The 25,804-nt window shown below is 39.9% G+C and overlaps 1 protein-coding gene across 1 annotated transcript; it reads left to right on the forward strand.

Annotated features, from left to right (window-relative positions):
• Nucleotides 1–4,238: 4,238 nt before the first annotated feature.
• Rp1 (RP1 axonemal microtubule associated) lies at nucleotides 4,239–13,203 on the forward strand. Its single transcript, XM_055603426.1, has 3 exons — nucleotides 4,239–4,868; nucleotides 5,579–5,750; nucleotides 7,577–13,203. Exons 1-3 carry the CDS (start codon nucleotides 4,245–4,247, stop codon nucleotides 13,201–13,203), a joined length of 6,423 nt encoding a protein of 2,140 aa, XP_055459401.1. The 5' UTR covers nucleotides 4,239–4,244.
• Nucleotides 13,204–25,804: the final 12,601 nt, after the last annotated feature.

A 25,804-nucleotide genomic window follows, 5' to 3' on the forward strand; every position in this document is an offset into this window, starting at 1 on the left:
ATCTACTTTGGATGTCTATTTCCCCTTCTGAGGGGAGACTCAAGCATATTCCCTTGGGTCCTTCTTGCTACTTAGATTCTTTGGGTCTATGGATTTTTCTACAATCTATAGTTATGGTTAACCTGTATTATATGGCTAATATCCATTTATAAGCAAGTATATGCCATGTGTGTCTTTTTAGGTCTGGGTTACCTCACTTAGGGTAATATTTTCTAGTTGCATCTATTTGCCTGCAAATTTCATGATTTCCTCATTTTTAAGAGCTGAGCAGTATTCTATTGTGTAAATGTATGTTTTCTTTATCTGTTCTTTGTTAGAATGACAACTATGTTGTTTCCAGTTTCTGTCTATTATGAATAAAGCTGCTATGAACATAGTAACCCTTTCTTTTTGTTGGGAAGATACAACATCTCTGATAACTAGCTGAAATATCCAATTAACTTAGTCACAGTGAACAGAACAGACAGGAGTCATTCTTCCTGTCCACTTGTACTCAGACCCTGGTGAATCAGCTTCTTACCTTCTTATAGCTAAAGAGGGAAAAGAGATTAAGTATGCTGCCCAAGGTCAGGTCAGTGATTATCAGAGGATGAGAGGAGGTTTCAGTTTTGCTGACTCTCTTGAAAAGCTGGATTTCCCTGCTGCTCACGCACTTGCCTGCTAGCCACCTTTATTATCTTAAAAACTGTAATCACTTTAAATCTCCAGGGAAGTGAGAGGGGGAGAACAACTCATTTTTAGGTTGATCACAATGTTTTTTTGTTTTTTTTTTTCTCTTCTGAATTGCACATCAAGATTTGCAAGTCAGTTGGGGAGAAGCATAGCTTGCAAATATTTATGTAGGTGATTTGGGCCAGATTTACAGTACAAACATGGCTCTGCTATCTCTACACTACCAATCATATTTCTTTCACTCAATTTGTCTTCAAGGCTGCCGAGCTTTCTTATGCTTTTAAAAGCCCTAACAGTTAAAATGATTAAAGACAACAGAAACAGCCACAGTGTATTATAAAGGAAGACCTACAGCTAGATAAAGCCTTTCTACAGCTTCTAACATTGTCACTCAGATTCTGACCTTAAGAAACACCTCTATCTATGGCTTACTAAAACTCTTTTCTTTAGCTGGCATGGTGCTTTAATCCCAGCACTCAGGAGGCAGAGGCAAGTGGATCTCTATGAGTTCGAGGTCAGCCTCGTCTATAAAGGGAGTCCAGCACAGCCGGGGGCTAGGGCTACACAGAGAAACTGTTTTGAGAGGTGGGGGTGGGTAGCATTTCTTTAATTCCCCTTTGCTGTTTTGCTTTAGAACAGGTGGTGCATGCAGCAGTTAGATGACACCATTTTGGTCAGTTCCTAGTAATTCTGTCACTTATTCAGTGAACAGCTCTCAACATTATGATGGATGATTTATCTACATTTCCTCCAATCTGCAGAGGAAGTGTTTGATTCTGTTTTAAGATATTCATTACTGGTCTCCATGATATACTGTTTGCTTAATGATACCTATCCCTCTAGATATGCTCATTACAGATCTTTATGATACATTCTTAATGACACATATCTCTCTAGCTATGCTCATTACAGATACATTCTTTACTTAATGATACATATTCCTCTAGATATACCCATTACAGATTTCTTTAACACAGTCTTTACTTAATGATACTCATTCCCTTACAGTTGAATGTCAACCTGAAAAGTCTTTTCCTCTGTCCCCTCCCCCCCATCTCATTGTTAGGCCATGAAGAATTATATTGATGAATTATCAAACTAACTTTTCTCATTGGAGGACCTCTGGTTTGTGTCTCTCTTGCGTTTTTTGTTTTTTGAAATCTTATGTTCTTTTTATTTTAATTTTAAAGATTTACAAAGTTAGGTAACATTTAAAAAAATTCAGCTGAGGATGTTGCTCAATTGCTTAATATGTAGCCTGAAAAAAGAAAATCCATTATGTAACCAGCAAGAATCAGCAACCTTTGCTGGACCGACTGTCTCTAAATTCCACTTCTAATGGCCAGCTGGGCAGGGTCCCTGATTTTGTGTCAGCAAGGGGGGCTTGCGTCACTGCTTGGGAGTGTTCCAAGCATACTGCACACAGGCTTTGCTAGCTTGTTTGGTCAGTGTTGGCAAGTTCAGCCCACCAAATACCTTTGCAACAGTTCTTGTAGGGCAGTTCTCCCAGATGGGCTGCTTCATGGCTTGCTGGACTAAGCTGGGAGCTGTCATCGCTGGAATTATTTTCCTGTCTGTGGTAATCAGCCAACCCTCCTGATTTTCAACAGTCCCCTCAGCAGTTGCTCTTTTTCTTTCTTCTGACTTACACAAGGGAACTCTGGGAACACTGGGAGGGTGATCATCTCTTCTGAGGTGTAATGGATGAAGGGAGGACTGCGCATTTCATTTAGTTGACACATCGGAACAGGAGTTTGGAGGAGCTGGCAGGCTGGTGGAGGTTGGTGAGCACGGCATCAGGGTGGACTCCACTGAAAGGGCAATACCAGGCGGTTTTGAGACTGCCTTGGCTCTGTGTAGCACTGGAAGTTGGAGCCAGCCGGAAGGTTGCATCACGTGCAAGATTTCATCCTCTGGGGAAGCTGATGGGGGTGCTTCCTTGGGTCTTCAGGCTTGACAGTCTGTGAGACTGTGAGTCTCACATTGGGATGGTGCAGACCCCATGAGGAGAACTGTTCCATAAGCAAGAGATGGTGGAGTTTGTATGTGCCTAGCCCCCTGTGGTTCATAGGGGCCAAGGCCAAGAAGACAGGATTCTCCTTCAAGCAGGTGCCAACCTTACAGTGACTTTAGAGGTCTTACCTTAGCATTCAGTCTGTCCCCGGGCTCAGTTACCTTCTTTTACAGAAAGGTGATTGTCCATTTAAATAAAGAAACCTCAGCAGAACCCCTGGTTGGGTCCCAGTCAGATGTCATGGCCACAAAGCTGTGGGACCACCACAGGCATCTGCACACTCACCCATCATTCATCTAGGAGTTATACAGCAAATTCCTAGTCTGTTTCACAGGAGACCAATCTACTACCTTTTCCTTGGAGATCAGTGCAACCTCAGCAATCACGTCAAGGCTTCAGATGCAGTCTCCTGCAGGTGAACCAGTGTACACTGGCACTTCCTGCCCATTTCCCGGGGGTTCTTACCTGGAAGTCCTAGCCTATCTCTCTGGGGGTTCTTATCTGGTCTGGATGTCCCTGGCCAGTCTCATCTTCTTACATTCTGAGACTCCAATTCTGGGTCTCACAGTCCCTTTGGCCACTGGCAGAGTACCCTGGAATCCCATCTGGGATGTGCAGTTCTCAGTTCCGGAGGCTTCAGTGGGCTGCGAGGTCCCAGAGCAGCAGCTGAACTAACCGGGTCATGGTGAAGGATATCTTCCTGGGAGGCTTCAGAAATGTGGGGATCTTTCTGGAATAAGCACTCTCTACCAATCAGAGTAGAAGAGGGGAGATGTCAATGCTAGACCAAAGGCAGGGACAGCTCCAGAAAGGCTTTGATCCCTAGTCTGGTTTGTATGCTTTTACACTCTAAAACCAAAAGGCGGGGGGAGAGGGGGCAAGCAAGCAAGTTCCTACAGAAGCCTACACAGCAGTTAGCAGTTAGTTGTTAAGGGCAACGGCTCCAGCAGAATGACCTTCAGGTCATTTTGTTCCACACAGCGAGTGACGTTAGGCTTGACAAGCAGGCAGCACAGGCAGAGCCTTAAGTGAATCACTAAATAAACCGATATCTAATAAACTGTTTCTACCTTATTCTACCTCACACATTCAAATCTGTGTCATTCATAATAACGAGATAATAAGGTCGTCATTCAATTATATTCCATGATTATCTTTCTATGACAAAAATATAGATGCCTCAGTTGCATAGGGTTTTGCTGTATTGATGTATATACTATCATGTATCTACCTTCATCTTTTTAAGTGTCAATATGCTATTCTAAATTTTTGTCCTAAATATCCCTATTCTCCTCCCCAGCCCCAGTTGAGGATCCAACTCAGGGCCTTGAATTCGGCCAGCTGCTCTACCATTGAACTAAATCTCCTGGTTTTACTTATTTTGGTAGTCTCTTAAGACTGTCTTTCAAATTTGGCAATCTGTTTAATAAATATAATCTTAGGACTATTCTAAATGTCTCCGGCAGTAATGAGCAAGTGTTAGCACTATCATATAGTCACAGTGATACGGAACATTGTGGAAATAAGCCGCTTTCCCCCTCTTTAGGTCTCATCCAAAATGAGTGAGACGCCTACTAGTTTCTCCATGGCTCATCTGACTTCCTCGGAAGGTCAAGTTCCTTCCCCTCGCCACTCAAATGTCACTCATCCCGTAGTGGCTAAACGCATCAGCTTCTACAAGAGCGGAGACCCCCAGTTTGGCGGTGTAAGGGTGGTGGTCAACCCTCGTTCCTTTAAGACGTTTGACGCTCTGCTGGACAATTTATCCAGGAAGGTGCCCCTACCCTTCGGGGTGAGGAACATCAGCACGCCCCGCGGAAGGCACAGCATCACCAGGCTGGAGGAGCTGGAGGACGGCGAGTCTTACCTGTGCTCCCACAACAGGAAGGTGCAGCCGGTTGACCTGGACAAGGCCCGCAGGCGCCCCAGGCCCTGGCTCGGCAGCCGCTCTGTGAGCACACTTGTGCACCTCCGCTCGGCTACTACGACCGTGGCCACCACTGCTCCCGGCATGCTTCGCGCCCCAAGGAGGCTCGTGGTCTTCCGGAACGGTGACCCGAAGACCAAGCGTGTGGTCCTCCTCAGCCGGAGGGTCACTCAGAGCTTCCAGGCCTTTCTGCAGCACCTGACGCAGGTCATGCAGTGTCCGGTGGCTAAGCTGTATGCCACAGATGGAAGAAAAGTGAGTGTTCTGGTGGCTTTAAGCCATCTCCCGTGTGTGTGTGTGTGTGTTTGTGTGTGCGTGTACATGTGCATGTACGTGTATTTTAGTAGTCTTTTTCTTCTTGTCAGAATCTGACAGGCCATTGGGTTGGAAGGGATGGGTATTCTCCCTCTCTGTTATCGCTGAGTACCGACTTACACATGTTTTGTTAAAGAATGCCATTTGTGGACTTTTTCTTGGAAGGGAGTGGCCAAGAATAGCGTTTTCCTATCTAGAAAAATCCTTCTAGTGTCCCTGTGGCGGGTCTGCGGGGCCTGCCGCTAACAGCACATGCATAAGAGATCATCTTCCAGACGCGCTTGCTCTTCCACCAAGCCCTTTCCTGGTAGGCGCTGGATTGGCAGGCACTTGGCTCTAGCTGTAGGCTTTGGTCAGAAACACCACACAGCTTTTAAAGATTCCTTGAGATCTCTCAGAAAATTAGCCCGTCATTTTCTAACTACTACACAGGCTCAGGAGCGTCACTGGTCTGTTTACGCCCATCCCCCCAACCTGCCTAGATTATTCTGTGTACACGACTGGCAACTAAAACAAACAAACAAAACCGCTTGGGGATGTTTTTCCTTTCAATTCTGGGAAGCTGTCAAGTTGAGCTATAAGTTATAAATATGCCATGTGGAAATGACAGTACTTGCTCATGTGAGGACTGCGACTCTGATTTCTTCCAGGTTCCTAGTCTCCAGGCAGTGATACTGAGCTCTGGGGCTGTGGTGGCAGCCGGAAGGGAGCCATTTAAACCAGGAAATTACGACATCCAAAAGTACTTGCTTCCTGCCAGGTTACCAGGGATCTCTCAGCGCGTGCACCGGAAGGGAAAAGCTATCTTAGAAAAAAGAAAGAGTAAGTACCTTATAAATTAACCTTATTTTTAGAGCTGAAACCTTTTTTTTTTTTTTTTTTTTGGCACAACAATAAAATTTATATTTAAAGGACCAGGCTCATTCATCTGAAAAGACAAAATGTGTGAGGATTGAAAGTATCCCAAAATGAAATTGGCTAATTTATAGTTGGAAACAGTCACAGAAGTTATCTGGTGATTTTTTGAAAGACTTTTCCAAAAGAATCAATGATACACATTTTTAAATGGATGAAGTATACTTTTTATTTTTAATAAAACAAAGTGTCAGAATTTCTTGCTTTGGAAAGAGTTTTACGGAATTGAATTTGACAACTCTGGTAGTTGTAGATGTTTGTCTGAATGAGTATTCATAGCTGACCACAGCAAATCGGTGGCCTTTCTCTCTTTCTCTCTCTCTAAAAAAAAAAAAAAAAAAAATCTAGTTATATGTCCTCCCCTTGGAAGGTATTCCTGTGAAATTATCAATTCTCAGAAACACTTTTTGATCAAAGTGGCTTATGCAGCCAGCTCATGCTAGCAATAATAACCTAAATTGCGGAAGGTTTAAGATTTGTTTAACAGTGTGGTATTATTCTTACCATAGGGAAGAAAGAGATGTCTTGAGGCCCAAAAGCGTGAGAGAGGCTAACCTCTCTGTGCCCATATTCACTGTGCCCATATTTCCAAGGACATGTAAACTATGGCAGTGTGCTGGTTGCCACTTATACTTTAATTTGAATTTTCATTCTCTTTAAACTTGGAATACTCTTTATTTTAAGAGATAGTAATCCCTGTTCTTATTGCTAATATGGCTGAAATAATTATTGCTTTCATCTATTATTTCAATCTTACTTGTCAGTGTACCTAATTTTGTAGGTATTAACTACCAAATATGTATTTTGCATATAGTAGTACTGTTTTACCTTGGTCATTTTTTTTCTGAAGTGGTTCGCTCTTTTTGTGTCTCTTATCAGATGCTTATTTTTTCTTTTTTTCGGGCTGTGAGAGCTTTGTTAATTAAGTTTTGCTTCAAAAAGTTAAGAAAGAGACGTTTTTATTTATCAAAAATTGTAAAAATATTTTTAGGTTTAGCTCTGAAAACAAATGCAATTACTATATACAAGTCTATAAGGATTCCTTGGAGGAAATCTGTTATATTAACAAGCACAACTGCCAGGGTTAATGACAGAAACCTCACACAAAAAGGAGCACATGACCATGTCTAACTCAGCTGTTTCTTTATGTGTATATTAAATCAACTGCACTGACTACACAAATAAAGTTAAATATTATTTGATCAATCAAATACTAAAGATGTTTCTGCTTTCATAAAGCTTCTGTGGTCTCTTATGTACAGATGGAACACTACCATAAATGGCTGTTTGCCTCCCTTTCTTACATAAATATGCAGAAATTTCTTGGATTCCAATTTTAGTATTGGTAAACAAATGAAACAAAACCACACAAAATATTTTTATTCAACATAATCATTAGGAATTTGTACTTTATATATTTCTTATTAACATTCTTATTAACACAAAGTTGTTAAAATTAAAATTGTGTAAATATCTCATTAAAGTATGGTTAGTTTACTTTTTAATAGTAGCTTGGAAAAAACAAAGTTCAGTAAAATTTTTTCGAGTAAACCATTTACTACATACAGTTTAGAAATAACTCTAACATTTTTATTGTAAACAGAAAAATGGCATTTTGTACTAACTTTTCCTCTTCTTCTTTCTTTACTGCTTCTTCCTTGGGATATTTACAACTTCTCTGCTTTCTTCCTGGTGTTTTGATGTGGTACCTTTTACTCTTAAAATCTTGAAAGTGAGCACACATATCCATCCAGTCCTAAGGCCCCAGACTGATTCCCTGGCTTCTGAGAAAACATACGATTGTAGTTCAGACTGTTCTGTAGCTCCCGAGAACTTCCTGGCCTTAGAAAAATGTGATTCTCAGACACTGTCGACATATCCTTCTGAAGATGGTGTTGAGAAGTCGATTATTTTTAACCAAGATGGTACTATGACAGTTGTGATGAAAGTTCGATTCAAGATAAAAGAAGAAGAAACCGTTAAGTGGACGACCACTGTCAACAGAGCCAGTCTTTCTACTAATGACGACAAGAGTAGGATAAATAGTTATCCAGGAAAACCAGATGATCGATCACCTAGTTTAAAGCTTGCAGCGTGTTCATTGTCTGAGGACGTCACAGACATTACCCAGCAGGGCAGTTTGACAGAGGAAGAAAACACTCAAATGGCAGAGCAGCAGGCTAAGTTGTGTAGCTCTGCTGGTTGGGAGAATGCTTCTGTGGAAACAGACATTACTCAGGGAAGCCAGAAACAAGTAAAACGTTTTTATAGGCCTCCAACCCCAGGACCAAGGAGAACGAGAACGAGACAAAAGAAATCTGTGATAGGTACTGTCACTGTAGTATCAGAAACAGAGGTTCAAGAAAAACAGTTTTCCTATAGTGAAGAGAGAGAGGGTGGAGAAAAGTCTGAATATCACATGTTTACACATTCTTGCAGTAAAATGTCCTCAGTATCTAATAAACTTGTTCAGATCAGTAGCAATGATGAGATGGAGTCAGCATTAGAAAGAACAAAGGAAAGTGGGCTGCTCAAATCAAATGCCATAAATGGGGGTGCTGTAGAAATTAAAAGTCAACAGGTCTTAAAGATGTGCCATAGCAACGGTTTACCAGTAACTGTGTCAGAGAACTCACTCGTGGAGGAAGGCATAGATGATAGAGTGGTGTCAGACAAAGCTGGTATCAAGCACTTCAGAACTTATGGCAATACCAATGACATGTTCAATTCCATTTCAGCAGATACAACTCTTTCTTCAGGTACCAATTCTCAAAATGACAAATGTATTTCTGAGGTTCCATCTATAGGATCTTCTACCCATACCACAAGAGTGGACAGGCTTGTTAATGGATTTGCTCCTTCTGGTTTAACAGAACTTCCAAAAAGTGGAAAGCAGGCTTCGTCCTCTTTTGTCAGCAAAAAGAAGAAATCACAGCAGCAAATGGTAAATTCCAAGTATAAGAAAAAAGTGACTGAAACCAAAGGGACCTCTAATAAAGTTGGAAAAATAAACAGAGCAGGAGTAACTGCACAAGAAATAGTGTTGCAAGATTCAGACTGTCCTCTTAAAGAAGGTAGAGTGTGCGAGGAAGGCCTTAATACAGGTGATGTGATAACTGAATCAAATAAGTTTTTTTCCAAAAGTAGTTTCAAAATTTCCAAAAATTTCCATAAAAATAAATTAAATATTTCTAAAAATCTAAAGACTCAAAAACTTTTAGCCAAAAGAAAATCCAGACCATTAAATATTATAAGTGTAGGAGGAGTTAGAAAACAAGAAACTGGTCAAGGAGATAAAGTATTTCTCCACAGTGAATCTAAACTTCGTAAAAATAATTTGGAAAATCAAAGTTTACTTCATGTGTTTAATATCCTTGAAGAAAACCAGAAAGTTTTGCAGAGATCACCGTCACAAATGGAGTTAGTAACTGGAAATTTAAGAGGAATGACGAAAAAGAGTTTAGTACCAAACGTTAATGATTTACATGTATCTTTAAAAAACCAGAAAAAACAAAAGAGAAATAAATTGACATCAGGTGCTACAGTAAGTGATCAGCATGATACAACCAGGGCAGATTCATTAGCTTTGAGAAAACCTGATTTTCCTGAGGGTATCCCCCACCATTCAGTTAAGAGCTATGTGCAGAGATGGTTGCAGAGCATAAATCCATATCCAGATTTTGAGCATGGAAAGTCATCTCCACTATGCCAAGACAGAAGTAATGTGGCAAATTATACCAGTGATAGCTTTCCAGGACATAATCTCCATACAACTTCTTCAAAAGGAACTAGTTCTGTTATGGAAAGTAATAGGCACAAAACCAAAAGTGCCAGTTGGATAGGTAATAAGAATCAAGAGGCAGGTAAATCTCTTGTTGCTAAAGATAATGGTGAACAGCTTAATAAACATCTCTGTGAGAGCCAGGATGGGTCTGTGAATGATTCTTACTTGGTTAGTCTGCATGACCATTGTACTTTGTCACAGACAACTATTAACGATCATAGCACTAAAAGTAATTTATGTACTGAAAAGTCAAGATCAGAAAAGAGTTTTGTTTACCAAGAAATGAATCTAGCTACAAAAAGGCAAAGTATTGAAGTTGCCATTCAGGTAGACACCATGGGAGAGAATGCTCCAAAAGACTACTTACCAGCCCTGTTGCTTCAGCACCTGGAAGCTTTTGTTTCTAATAATCAGAAAAATCAGAATGGAACTGCTCAAATGCCAGGTTCATTAGCAGACGTTGTCTTCCCTTCTGCAATATATAAATCATCCACTAATCTCCTTCTAGCTTGGCTTTTGGTACTAAACCTAAAGGGAAATATGAACAGCTTCTGTCAAAGTGATGGTCATATGATCACCAGCAGATCTTCAGAAACAGTTGCTCTGTTGGAAGTTCTGAAGCACATTGCCATCACAGAGGAAGCTGATGACTTGAAGGCTGCTGTTGCCAACTTAGTGGAATCAACCAAAAATTACAGTGGGCCCAGTGGGAGAGAACAAGGTACAGTACCAGCAAGTTGTACAGCAGCTAGCATTCAGAATGCTGTCATGTGTAATGACAATGAAAGCACACAAACGACCATCTTGGACGAAGGCTACTCCATCAGGGAGGACTGTGGCCCTGAGTTGTGTGTTTCAGAAATGGTTAGCAAGTCACATAACTCTCCACATGAGATGTGCACTGGGAATGTGAACTATCCTCCAAAACGGACAGGTAATCTGAGTGATGCCTTTGTCACCAGTAATAGTTCTACTGTGAGTCAGTGCTCCACAAAGGATGCTTCTTTCCTAGGAGAGGCCTGTTTACATACAAATGGTGTGTGTTCCCATAAGGCTTGTGCTCAGAAGGAGAACAACATCTATGAGGCAGCTTGCCCAAGTGATGAGACTCAAATTCCCGTCAGAGACCGCAAAACGATTGACTCTGTGGATTTGAAAGAACACAAATGCACTGATGATTTGGAATTAACTGAAGAACTCAAAAGAGTTGATAAAGTTCCAAAAGATCTAACTATTTTGACAGACCCTGTGTATGAAAATGACTCTAATGTATCAATATCATCTCAAAATGTCATTAACTTAAGCTCCCGTGATCTTTTCCTAAGTAAAACAGACCCAGAATTTGATAAGGACTATAGTCCTCTAGATGAATTTAAAGATTGCTCACTTAAGAAAATTGTGAATAAAAAGAAATATATATCTCTTGATAAGGAAGAATCAAGGACTTCTGAAGAACCAGGGTCAATAACCAATAGTGTGACATCAAGTGAAAGAAATAACACCTCAGAATTAGAATCTTTTGAAGAATTAGAAAGCCAAGACACAGATATCTTTAATATAAAGGCAAGTGCTAGAGAAAAAGCTACTGAGGAATCAATGCAAAAAGAGTTAGAGGCTGAGATGACTTTGGGATTGATGAACACATCAGATAGGAATATTATAGAAGAGGAAAGAAGAAATAGTGTGATTTTAGAGACAACTGGCAGGGAGCTGGTGACACCACCATCTTTAGTTTTTTGCTACTATTCCAATAAAAATACAGAAAAAGAGATCAGTGTAGGGGAAAGGAAAATGAGAGTTAAAATGATGGTAGAAAGCATGGAAAATGTAAGTCACACACAGTCCTCTCTTAATTTTAAGAAACATCACAGAAGTCCGGTGACTTCAGACTGGTCAGATTATAGAACAGACAGTGAGAGTGGACATCCTTGTAAAGCATCCAGTGGTGATCACAATGACAGTGATGGCATTGCCCAAGAGAAAGAGTACAATAAAGGAATTGTTAAAAGGGCAATAGAAAAGCTTTATGGCAAAGCAGAGGTTATCAAACCACCATTTTTTCATGGGTCTATTCATAAATCTCAAGTTTGTCCTTATAATCCTGTGGAAGTTCAAGGTGCTAAGAAAACAAATTTTTATGATTCTGAATGCCAGTCATTGGTCTCTTCTGAAGAAGTATCTAGACGTTCACTCATGTTGCAGGAATTCCAGGAGGAAAGACAAGGTGAAGTGGATGTTAATGGTACAGGAGACAGTTTGGGGGCCAACAGCATAGAAAAGGTTATAAAACCAATTGAGCATGAGAAGGTCTTTGTGGAAAAAGAGAAAGGGAAACTGATTGACAATGGCAAATGGCTCCTGCGAGAAAATCATTTGTGGCGGGTGTCGTCTGACAATCCTGGCATGTACGGCAATGCAGACACCACATCATTGGATACTCTAACTGATAAGAACAGCATTGAGGTGCCATATTCACATTTTGGAGATTTGGCTCCTGGTCCAACAATGGCTGAATTGTCCTCTTCAGAAGTGGAGGAAATGACTCAACCCCTTGAAGTGAAATGCAATTATTTTAACTTTCCTCATGGCAGTGACTCTGAGCCTTTTGGTGAAGATTTTCTAGATATGCAGAATAAAACCTGCTCCAAAGAGAGAATACCCAATCATCCCAAAGAAGAGAAGAGTAATTACCCATCTGAAAGAATATGCACATCTGTTACTCAAGCCTTTGCTCCTGCTGGTCATAAAGTCCACCCTGTGGATGATGGTGCTATTAAAACTCAGCCATTACCTGGAACTAATATAACTCATGGTGCACTCCAGGAAGGTGACTCTTTGGATAAACTGTATGCTCTTTGTGGTCAACATTGTCCAATACTAACTGTTATTATTCAGCCTGTTAATGAGGAAGACCGAGGTTTTGCTTACCGCAAAGATTCTGATATTGAAAATTCTTTGGGTTTTCATTTATGGATGAAAATGTACCCATTTCTGCTACAGTCAAACAAAAACTTGTTCAAAAGTGAAAGCAACAAAGTGAGTGCAGGCCAAGAATTTACTGATAAGGCCATTGGTGATCTGTTTGATCAACTTTATTTTAAAAACATGATTGACTCGATGGATAAAAGAATGAAACACAAACATGGTAAGCCTTTTGAGGAAGCTATTAGTTTGAAGAAATTCCAATTACATTTAAAGAAAAGGTTTTCAGATCTTTTGCATTCACCATTGTTAGTTGTGGGGGATGTGAATTCTATTACAATAAACCATAGCAAGAGGACAGATAACTTGAAAAGTGTTGATGAGAATAACAACATAATCAACAGATTGCAGAACTCAAGAAAAACTCCCAGCCAAGTAGAAAGAGAAAATACCAGTTGTCAGTTCCCCCTTGAACTGTTTGGTCAAGTTTACTTGTTAGATATTTGCCAAGTTGAGAAATCCTTAAATATAAAGAACAGAAATAAATTAGAAGTACATTATATTTTGGAAGGTGAAATTCTTTTAATCTGGGAAGAAGAATATCAATTAAATGTAGTAGATATTGAAAACAATAATGAGCAAGGTAATATATAGTTTCACTATTAGCATTATTATTACCTGTCAATATGTTTTCTCCAAAAAAGATGCAGTTCTGGGATAGAATTTAGGGTAGATTCTCTCTAAGAATTTCTTACTCTTTTAAAATGAGAATACCCTGGAAAACATAGTCTTGGATAAAAATGATTTGACTTTCTTCATTGCTTTGTTACTCATTTTCTAAGTAATTAAAGTTTTGTGTAGTTTTATTTTAAACTTATATAATTTCTTGTTATCTATGATTTTTTTTCATGAATATATCAGAAATATAATCAGGACAAGAAATGTGTCTTTAAAAATATTGTCAATTACAATATATATATATGTAATATTTTGAATATTTCATTGAATAAATGTAACCTTAAACTAATTTTTTTTAATGTAAGTGGTGAGTGAATAAAAAGCATGATTGCAAAGTCTCCAGTACAATCTTCCAGTATTTTATTTTATTTCAGAGAGTTGGCTCTAGTCTCCTCAAAATCTTCATTGACATTTCTAAGTATTCTATAAGACAGAATTTTCCAAATTCTCACGGAAAAAAGAGTATATCAATCACTGCTAAGTTGCACCTACAGTTCTTTTTCTAGAAATTAAAATCTTTAATAAATTTCTTTTCTTTCTTTTTTTTTCTTCTTCTCTCTCTCTCTTTTACAATTTATTCATTATATATCCCGATTGAAGTCCCCTCTCTCAATTCTCAATTCCTCCCAGTCCCTCCCACCTCCCTCTTCTCCACTAATCCCCTTCCTCTAGTCCACTGAAAGGGGGAGTTCTCCTCTGCTACCTACTCATAGCTTGTCAGGACTGCCTGGATCCTCTTCCTCTGTGGTCTGGGAAGGCCGCTCCACCAGGGGGCAGTGATCAAAGAGCAGGCAATTGAGTTCTTGCCAGAAGGGAGCCCCTGCTACCCTTACTTGGGAAACCCACAGGGAGACTGAGCTGCCAATTGGCTACTTCTGAGCAGGGGGCCTAGTCCGTGGTTGGTACATTAATCTTTGAAGAACCCCCTGGGCTCAGGTTTTTTAGCTTTGTTGGTCTTCTTGTGGGGCTCTTGTCTCCTTTCGTTCTTCTATTCACCTCTTCTTCTATAAGACTCCCTGTACTCTGCCTAAAGTTTGGCTGTGAGTCTCAGTATCTGCTTCAATCCCCTGTTAGGTGGAGTCTTTTAGAGGACCCTCCCATTCTGTTTTCTTTTCTCTCTTTCACCACTTCTGCTGTCTATCCTGGTGGCCATTCGGAATGAGATTTAAGTATCCTCCCTAGGGTGCTCCTTGTTTAGCTTCTTTAGGTCTGTAGATTTTAGTATGGCTATACTATATTATATAGCTAATATCTACTTATACATGAGTATATACTATGCCTATCTTTCTGCTTCTGGGTTACCACATTCAAGATGAGCTTTTCTAGTTCCATCCATTTGCCTGCAAATTTCATGATTTCCTTGTTTTTAATAGCTGAGTAGTATTCCATTGTGTAAATGTGTGACAATTTCTCTATCCATTCCTCTGTTGAGTGACATCTTAGGTTGTTTCCAGATTCTGGCTATTACAAATACAGCTTCTATGAACATAGTTGTGGGATATGGGAGAGGTCAGAGAGAAGAGAAATGGAAGGGATTAGAGTAGGGAAAGGGAAAGGAAGACATGATGTAATTATATTTTAACTGCAAATATATACATTTCTAAAAATAAATTTATCAATCTATGTCTATCATATCTATCTATCTATCTATCTATCTATCTATCTATCTATCTATCTATCTATCTATCTTCTGTGATCCATCCATCTCTCTATTTATCTCTAACTGGAGCTAGAAACTGTAGATTGAGAGAACATTTGGTATTTGAGAGGTCTGGGACATCTCTCTCAAAACAATCCTTTCTAGGTCCATCCATTTACCTGAAAATTTCATGATTTATTTTTTCTTTACAGCTAATTTGTATTCATATATATGTAAATACTTTTAGGTAAATATAAAATGATTATTTGAGTTTTTATCAAATAACCTTGGTGTTACTTGTTCCTAATCTTTCTGTATTGAACTCTCTCCCATTCCCAGTTGGAGCCTTCTTCTCATTTTTTACTTTCTCCCTAAATGTGTTTTCTGCTATTTCCCTCTCTAGCCTCCCACTGTCTTTGTGATCCCATATACTTTCCTAGTTTTTTGTGCTTACTCCATGCTATATCCTCACATCTGAAAACTTTGAGTTAGGAACTGCAGATGAGAGAGCGCATACGACATTTGTCTTTCTGGGTCTGGTATAACTCATTCAATATAATATGTTCTACCTTCAAATTTTGTGATTTCACTTTTCTTTACAAATGGATTTTATTTCATTGTGTATACGTACTACACATGTTCATTTTCCATTTATCTATTCAAGGACATTTAGGTTGTTTTCATTTCATAGTTACTATGAATAGGGCAACACTGAACATGGCTGAACAAACAGAGCAGGTTGTCTAGTCTTTGGGGCATATATATGCCAACGAGTTGTATAGCTGTGTCACATGTCAGATTCAATTGTAATATTTTGAGCATTTTTCATACTAGTTTTCAGAGTGGCTGCATAAATTTGCCTTTTTTTTTCAACAGTGAATGAGAACTGCCCTTTGCCCACAAGCTTTTCATCATTTGTTGTCAGGCATTATATTGATATCAGCCATTCTGAGTAGGGTCGTATGAAATCTCCAAGTTATTTTACTTTTCACTTCCCTAATTGCTAAGGATGATGAACACCTTTAAAAGCTATTTCTTAGCCATTTTTTATTTCTTCTATCTAGAACTGTTTGGTTTAGATTGCTAGCTCATTTTTTCATTGGGTCATCTTTATCTTGGCTCCTTGTTTTTGAGTTCTTTATATGTTTTGGATATTAATCCTCAGATATAGCTGGCAAGATTTTTTTCTCCCATTCTGTGTGTTTCTCCTTCACTTACTTGATTGCTTCCTTAGCTGAACAGACAAGTTTTAGTTTTATGAGGTCCCAGTTGTCATATTTTGGCTTTCATTCTTGGCAAATGGAGTCTTACTCAGAAAGTCTTTTTCCTCTACCTATATCTTGTAGGGTACCGCCTATGTGCTTCCCCTCCCCGAGTTTAGCAGTTTTTGAATTTTTAGTTTCAAATTTAGGTCTTTGATCTTCTTGGAGTTTTCTTTTCTTTCTTTCTCTCCTTCCTTCCTTCCTTCCTTCCTTCCTTCCTTCCTTCCTTCCTTCCTTCCTTCTCTCCTTCCTTTCTACCTCCCTCCCTCCCTCCCTTCCTTTCTTTTTTCTTTTTGGACATTCAGTTTCCCCATTGTTATTGTTGAAGATGCTCTGTAGTAGTTTGGATGAATAAAAAAAATCATTCATTTCTTTTAGATTTCCATTTTAATGAAGTACAGGTCTTTAAAGCCTCTCTTTACAATATTCTGACTTTGATGCCTTGTAATTCTTCCCTGTTGGTTCTGATTCTGTTAATTTGGGTCATCCTTTTCTGTCTTGTGGTTAGTTGGGCTAAGGGTCTGTCATTTTTGTTTATCTTCTAGAAGAAAATGCTCTTAAATTTGTTTGTTTGTTCTTTGAATTATTGGTTTCTATTTCATTAATTCACACTTTCTTTTTTTATTGTTTTCTGTCATTTAGTGATTTGGGGTTTGGTTTGTTCATGTTTTTCCAAGGTTTTGAGCTGAGTTATGAAATAATTTATTTGTGCTCTTTCTGATTTTCTAATGTAGCCAGGTAGACCTATAAATGTCCCTGTGAAGACTGCCTTTACTGTGTCTCAGATGTTTTAGTATGTTGTGTTTTCATCGTTATTTAATTTCAGGATTATTTTGATTTATGCATTGAGTTCTTTGACTAATCATAATTCAGTAATAAGTTGTTTAGTTTCCATGAGTTTTATACAGTTACTGTAGTTTTTCTGTGTTTGTACCAGCATGTGGTCTTTTTTAGAGAAACTTCCATGTTCTGCTGAGTAGAATGCATATATTTTGGTGTTAGAGTGGAATATTTTGTAGATATCTGTTAGGTCCATTTGATGTAAAGTATCATTTTATTTCTGAGGTTTTTTTTCTTTTTTAATGGTTTTTCCAGATGACCTTTTAGAGAAAATGGAGTGGTAAAATCACTACTATTGTTTGGTTTGTGTTAATCTGTATTCTAAATTCCTTTAGTATGCTTGTTATGAAACTAGAGATACAACCGTTTGGTGTATATCTGTTTATTATTACAAAAAATCCATGATTATATGGTCAATTTTGGAGAAGGTTATGTGAGGTACTGAGAAGAATGTGCTTTGTGTTTCGGTGAAATGTTCTGTAGATATCTGTTAGGTCCCTTTGATTTATGATGCCTGTTAGCTTCATTCATTATTTTTCCATTTAGTTTCTGTCTTGATGATCTGTTCATTGGTGAGAGTGGCATATTGAAGTCTCCCACTATTAATGTGTGAGGTTTGATGTGTGATTTAAGCTTTATTAATGTTTCTTTTTTCCATATTGTTTGCTTATTTATTCCATCTAGATCCTTTACTATATGTTCAGGTCCTGACACTCTCTATTATTTACATTCTACTTGTAAAGTTTTCCCCTGAGTTTTCTAACTGGGATATTGAGTTTTTCACTTCCATCTTCACTTCAGCTTTTTTCTTCTTCGGCATCATTTCATTCTCCTGAATATTTGCATTGTTTTGAACATCACTCTGACAGTTTTCTTGGCGTACAATGATGTGTTTGTTGATATTGTCTTTAAATTTCTTAAATTGTTTGTAAAGTTTATGGTTGTTCTTTAAAATTCTGTGGCCTGGGATTCATCTAAGGGATTTACCATTAGAGAACTCTTCTACACAACTAGTGGGTTTGAAGGGAGACATTCTTGCTGTCTTGTACATTCATGTTCTGTTTTTGCAGTTTCACCTAAGTGCGTGGACTTCTTTTGGTTGTGTGTCTGGTGTGAGAATCTGGCCTGCTTTAGATTGAAACCGTTGCAGGAGATGTGCAACTGGAGCTAGGCCAGTGAAATCTGGTGAATGAGCTGATTATTTAGTCTAGGCAAAAACAGCTGCCAAACTATGGCAGACCAGTGGGTGCAGAGATGGCAAGCAGTGGAGGAAAGGATGGGAGAGGATCAGAGCAAGTCACAAGTCAAAAGTAGTTCCCAAACAAAGCAGGCTACCTGTGGGTGCCAAGATGAACACAGCCAGGAGGGACATGGGGAGGGACATGGGAAAGGGAAAAATGAATTACCCCAAAAAAGTGGCTCTTGACCAGGGTTGGAGAGGGATATAATGTTAAAAATTTGCCAGCTGTCAAGGGAAACAAACATTCTGCAAAGGAAAATTAAAGGAGCTGGAATGATTTAACCTAGAGTAGGGGCTTGAACGCCTCTTTAAGTTGAAAGAGAACCGCTTTGAAGATATTAACAATTTTGTAGGCTTACCTGCATAATGGAAACACTTAATTGCATGTAAATAAATACATGTTATGTAGATGTATAAATACACTCGAGTATGAAAAACATTTAAAAATAATTATAGGATATTGCCCGTGTATCAATTTGGAAACCCTGTAATGACTCCTTATACCCACTGATATTATAGAAATACATTTGATAGAACTTAGAAATCTGTTGTCTGAAAGTGACTGAAAAATAGAATGAGTCATATGCTGGGAGCAGCACATAGATGTGCTAAAATAACCTAAGTTTGTCACTGAACATAAGGGATAAATCCATAAAGGTTGAAAAAAATGTCTTCTTTTCATGACACACGCTGTTTCTGTCCTAAAACAATGCTCTCTGCTAACTGAAGTATGGAAGTCACAGTTGATGTACAGGGGAGCGCTGTGAAATTGTAATGAAAAGATGTAAGTTTTGGAGAGAAAAATAATAAGAATTAGCCTTGACGTTGTGCCTGTTGTATATCAGAGATTATGGTACAGCTATGGGTATGTCCTGTGTTATGCTCATTACATGTAATATTTATGTGTATTAGCTTGGCCCCACTATACCTATATTATTCCATATAGCAGAACTAGGAAGTGAGAATTTTTCAGTCAGAATGTGGAAATGAGGAGGAGAATTGTTTCACTGTTGGTATATAACAGTTACTACGTCAACCTTGTCTTTTTTGCTCACAAGTCAGTGTTTTATTCTCCCATGTATTCAGTTTTCTTCACTAAAGGAAGTAAAAATAAAATGTTTCAATACATTGGCTTTTAAGGAAATTTATATGCACACACATTGATTTGAAAAGTGTGATATTTGGGCACATGGCTGAGTTAGGGGGAAATAGCATAACAACAAAAAGTAGAGATAGATGGGTAGTATGAATTTTGGTAATAATGCCACATAATGTTGTTAGCGCTAATTCCACTGTCCTTAATGGCTAGTTACCACACAAATGTCCACAACAATGTCCTTGGTGTCCAAGACCAGACAAACCTCCTCAGGGGCCCCAGTAACACAGGCAAATGAGACTGAAGCCACGATGCTGAATTGGCAATAGGTGACCTATAGTGTACTCCTGGCTTCAAATGAACATGTGCGTGTGTTGACTTTGGAGGGCTGAGGCAGCATTAGTTAATGTTCATGTTTATATTCCATACCAGCACATTATTGGAACATATGCGTAGTGTATTCTGTATGGTTGAGAAATGCTGTTGATTGCATTTGTTTTTTTATTGCTTGTTATTAGGTTCATATCTTTATTTTAGAGTGATATAAAAAATAGTAAAGAGCAGTAGTAATTCTCTTGTATTTTTACAAAGCAGTATTTCAACAATTTTCAGAAATACTAATTTTTTTTTTTTGCTCTTAAACATTAAAGGATGTTTTTATTTTCAAAAGACTTACACTATAAAAATATCTTATAGTAAGTTTCAGGCCAGCCTGAGCCACAGTGTGATGCCCAATTAAAAAAAAAATCTTACAACATTGTAAAATTAAAAATATTAAGGAAACCCTAAAGGAAATTTGTGACCATATAGTTCTCATTATTACTTTTGCAATGAATGAAGTACCTCGAAAGGCAAAAGAGGGAAGTCTAATATCTTGTATCCAGCCCAGATGTCTTTAAATGTATGAGGAGACACATCTTGATAAATTAATAGCCTTAAGCTAGTGAAGGCTTATCTGACATCAGGGACTATTATTTTTCATTATTTTTTATTCACTTTACATCCTTGTAGTCCCTTCCCTTTCCCCCTCCCAAGCCTACCCTATCTTCCCCCTCTGCCCTCCCCTTTTCCATCCACTCCAGGTCATTGAGTTACATCAGGACTGAAAGTGTTTCTCATCCCCCGTGACCTGTCAAGGCAGTCCCTCCAGGGGAAAGTGATCTAAAAGCAAGCAAGTGAGTTCATGTCCAATCCAGTCCTCACTTCCCTTACTAGAGGACCCGCTTGAAGCCTAAGCTGCCGATATGCTATATCTCATAGGGGGCCTAAGTGCAGTTCATGCATGATCATGCATGGTTGACACTTGAGTCTCAGCAAATCACCCTGGGCCCTGGTGAACTCAAGAAATCAAACATCAATAAACAAAATAAACCGATTAAAAAATGGGACTTAGGGCTAAACAGAATTCTCAACAGAGGATTCATGAATGGCTCTTAAACGAATGCTCAAAAACCTCCTTAGTCATAAGAAAATGCAAATCCAAATGACTCTGAGATTCCATCTCTCACCAGTCAGAATGGCTAAGATCAAAATCTCAAGCAACAGCACATGCTGGCGAGGGTGTGGAGAAAGGGGAACCCTCCTACATTGTTGGTGGGAGTGTAAAGTTGTACAACCACTTTGGAAATCAATCTGGTACTTTCTCAGAAAATTGGGAATAACTTTACCTCAAGACCCAGATATACCACTCCTAGGTATAGATCCAAAAAAACGCTCTACCATACAACAGGGACATTTGCTCAACTATATTCATAGCAGCTTTATTTCTAATAGCCAGAATCTGGAAACAACCTAAGAGGTCACTCAACCAAAGAATGGATAAAGAAAATGTGGTACATTTATACAATAGCTATTATAAACAAAGAAATCGTGAAATTTGCAGGCAAATGGATGGAACTAGAAAAGATCATCCTGAGTGAAATAACCCAGACCCAGAAAGAAACACGTGGTTGTACTCACTTATAAGTGGATTTTAGCCCTATATATCAGGATAAGCATACTACCAGGCACAGACCCAAAGAAGATAAGTGATAAGGAGGACCTAAGGGAGGATACATAAATCTCACTCAGAAGGGGAGATAGAATAGACAGAGGTAATGGCTGAAGAGAGGGAACAAGGTAGGGAGGGAGCACAAAGAGTTAAGAGGGTGGAGACAAGACCTGAGGAGAGCAAGGGGGAGAGGACAGAAGGCCTGCAGAGAAAAGAGAAACTGAGGGTGGGAACATCTCTGTGACAAGCTGGAGAGCCATGTCAGTGTAGGCTCCTGGGAGGATATGAGGGGGATTCAGGCTGAGACTCCTAGTAGCAGAGACCATAGAGCTTGAAGAGGACACCCTCTAACTAGACTAGTCTTCTAGTAAAGGGCAGGGACCCCCACCCCCATCACAAAAACTTCGACCCAAAATTAACTCTGCCTACGAGATATGCAGGGTAAGGGTAGAACAGATAGAATAGAGATTGAAGGAATGGCCAACTGATGCCTGGCCCAACCAAAGACCCACCCCTATGGGAGAGTGCCAACCCCTGACATGATGAAAGATATTCTGCTAAGCATGCAGACAGGAGCCTGTCAGGGTTGTCCTCTGAGAGGCTCTACCCAGCAGTGCATCAAAACAGATGCCGAGACTCACAGCCAACAGTGGTCGGAGTCGTGGGGAATAGTGGGAGGAAGGGGGAAAGGACCCGGAAGTAACAAGCGCGCCACAAGATATCAGGGACCATTGTCTCAAACTGTGGTGGAATTATGCCTTTGACCGCCAGGTGGCAGTTGTGCCTTATCAGAAGCTTATCAGTGCACCCTGAGCTCACTCTGTTATGTAGAATGCTTTTCAGGGGCAGCCTGGTGGAAGCAGACCAGTGCGCCCACCCGGGTGGAGAATAACTGTATAGATGTTTTCCCTAGTATTAGACTTGTAGGGCACAACACTTTTCAGAACGAAAGGAAATACTCTATGAGTAAAGAGATTTGCGGCTCCAGTGTAGAGGATTATAAAGTAAAATACCACTGTCGCGTTCAGGTTCGGTCCCAGGAAAAACAATTGAGGACCATGTGAAGCGTTAAAGGTTTTAGTACCTCGGCTTCATGTGTGTAGGGAGCCTAGGTCCAGCCCAGGCATGCCCTTTGGTTGGTGGTTCAGTCTCTGTGAGCCCACCATGGGCCCAGGTTAGTTTACTCTGTAGGTCCTCTAGAGCTGTCCTTGATCCCTCAGGCTCCCCCAATCCTTCTTCTCATTCTTCCACAAAACTCTACAGATCTGAGCTCCGCCTGTTGTTTGGCTGTGGGTCTCTGCATCTGTTTCCATCAACTGCTAGGTAAAGTTTCTCAGAAGACAGTTATGCTAGGCTCCTGTCTGCAAGCACAGTAGAGCATCATTGACAGTGTCAGAGTTGGCTCTCTCCCATAAAGTGGGTCTCAAGTTGGGCCAGGCATTGGACCATGGCAGAACAGGGAATAGGGGACTGAGATGGTAGGGGAGAATAGAGAGTGGCGTAAGGGCTGCAATCAGGCTGTAAAATAATGAAATATAAATTAAAGTTAAATAAATGGAATGAATACAAATAAGACTTTAAAAAGTTAAAGAGTCTTAGCACAGTTGAAGATAATTTAACGAGCTGTTCTCTCAATGGGTAAGAGTAATGAATGGGTAGGAGTAATGTTTACAAGATACATTCAAATTGTCCCCTTTCACTTTTCAGTCCAATAACTCATTTCCAAGATTTACACAGTTCTTGAGGCTTCAGTTCCTATTTATGGCAATTGTTGATAAATGGGCCAGTACTGTAAATTCTTCTATGAAACTACCTTGTGAGTTCATAAGATGCTCATTAGCTTTGTAAAATTTTAGAACTTTTACAACAAACTATGGATCATGTTTTAGCTATTGTTTTTAAAAACTCATCAGTGATTAAATTCTTTTACATTGTTTTCAAAGGTTGTGGGTCAGATCTTGCATTTGAGAAGTATTAGCTCTGCTGGGTGCCAAGATATTTAAATGGAATATGATCAACGTGATTAACATTGCTTTTTTATTTTTAATTTTTATTATTAGTTGCATTTTATTAACTCTGTATCCCAGCTGTATCCTGCACCCTCATTCCCTTCCAATCCTTCCCTCATCTCCTCCCTGCCCCTTTCCAAGGGGAGGACCTCCCTTTTCATCTGACTCTGTTTTATCAGGTATCTTCAGGATTGGCTGCAAAGTCCTCCTCTGTGGCCTAGCAGGGCTGCTCCTCCCTTAGGGGATGGGGAGGTCAAAGAACCAGCCATTGAGTTCATGTCAGAAATAGTTCCTGTTCCCCTTACTAGGGTAACCCACTTGGTTACTGAGCTACCATGGGCTACATCAGAGCAGAGGTTTTAGGTTATATCCATACATGGTCCTTTGCTGGAGAAACAGTCTCATATAAGACCCCTGTGCCCAGATATATTTGGTCCTTGTGGAGCTCCTATCCTCTCCATGTCATACTAACTTCCCCTTCTTTCATATGATTCCCTGCACTCTGTCGAAGGTTTGGTTATGACTTATGTTTTGATACAGGGCTAGGTAGAGTCTTTTCAGAGCCTCTCTGTGGTAGGCTCTTGTCCTGTTACTTGTTTTCTCCTATATCCAATGCCCATCCCATTTGTCTTTTTTCTAAGTGAGGATTGATCATCTTACCCTGGGTCTTCTTTCTTGTTTATCTTCTTTAGGTGTATAGATTTCATTATGTTTATCATGTCTTATAGGTCTATGTAAGTGAGTATATACCATGTGTGTGTGTGTATATATATATATATTTTGGTGGGAGTGTAGGGTCAAGGTAGAGGTTGTTATAGAAGCTTCTGTTCCTCTTTCTCCCTCAACTATGAGCCTGCAGTCACCAATATCACTGCAGAAGTAGCTTCCTTTTGCCCTTCACAGTCAGACGAAGCACAGAGCAAGGACGTCCACATTGTCGCTGGCATCTGCTCGTGCCACGGACCTCGGCATGGTCTCCAGTGGCACTACAGATAAAGGACATCAACATGGCCCTGTGCCACAGCACAGGCCAAGGACACCAACCGGGCCTCAGTGGCAGCACAGAGAATGGATATTAACACAGTTTCAGTCCATGGCACAGACCACGGACATTGGACATCCCCACGGCCTTTGGTGGTAACATGGGCCATGAACATCAACATGTCCACCATTTGCTCTAGGATAACGGGCGTTCATACGGCCTGGGGTATCTGAGTAAGGGTAATAGCCAAGCCCTTCAGGGGTAGCATGGATCATAGAGGTCTTTTGATGAGGTCCAACCTAGAAAATGAACCATTCTTCATCTTGGCCATCCTGTTACTGCTCAGAACCAGGGCGAATGTGCGGCTGAGCAGCGTAAATGCCTGTGTCTGCACAAGCTCCAGGCAGCTGTATACCACTCTTTTGCCCCTACTCAGCAAGGACTTGTTTCCCATCCACTGCCGCCTTCCCTCACACCTATCACCACTGTCATAGTGTTTCTAGTTCCATCTGTCTCCGCTGCACACTCACTGCTCTGTTATTCCACCTATCCTTCCCACCTCTCCATTGCATATTCATTCGTCATCATAGTGGTATTGGAAATATATACCCAATATATATGCCCAAATTGTTTTCTGTGCAAATAATCATTTTGAGGAGTTGGGGGTCTGGTTCAAATTTAGTTTTTTTTTTTTTTTTTTCTGTTTTTCTATGTAGCTCAGGTTGTCCTTGAACTTGTGGAGTAGTGCCTGTATCTGCCTCTTCAGTGCTGGAATTACAGGCATGCGCTAGTGTGCTTGGCTCTGTTCAGGATTGTTTTCTGTTTCTTTATTTGTGATCATGGATATCAAATCTAGAGCCCTGCACATGCTAAGCAAGACTCTCCCATGGAACTGCATCCCATCACCACTGTTTAGAGGTGCTGTCTCACTACGTTGCCAAGGCTAGCTCCAGATTCCTGCTGAACTCCTGAGATGAAGCGATCTTCCTACCTTAACCTCCCAAATAACTACTTCAGGGGTGTGCATCACACCTTAGTGGTTTTCATTCTTTACCAATTCTGTTATTTGTTTGTCAAGGGAGACTTTTGGAAGAAAGTGAGTGCCTAGATCTGAAAATCACCAGAAGGAGAAGCCTTAGGTCAATGAAGTCAGGGATGTCTTTAGCCCTAGCACTTGGGAGGCAGAAGCAGGTAGATCTCTGAGTTTGAGGCCGGCCTGGTCTACAGTAAGGTTATACAGTGGTCCCTGTTTTGCCCTGGGTCTTAGCTGGGCAGCTGCTTCATCTCCAGGATCCTTACCTCTTTTTATCAGTTAAAGCTGACTAACATTTTGAGCCTTACTTGGTAGCAAATGTTTCAGGATTTTTATATAATACTGTCTCAGTTGGTACTGACAATATGGTCTCAATGCTAATAGTATCTTCAGTGTTTCTGGATGGAGACTAAAGCTTATTGAAGG

This window comes from Psammomys obesus, unplaced genomic scaffold, assembly GCF_907164565.1.
Source record: "Psammomys obesus unplaced genomic scaffold, mPsaObe1.curated_primary_1811, whole genome shotgun sequence".
Taxonomy (NCBI): domain Eukaryota; kingdom Metazoa; phylum Chordata; class Mammalia; order Rodentia; family Muridae; genus Psammomys; species Psammomys obesus.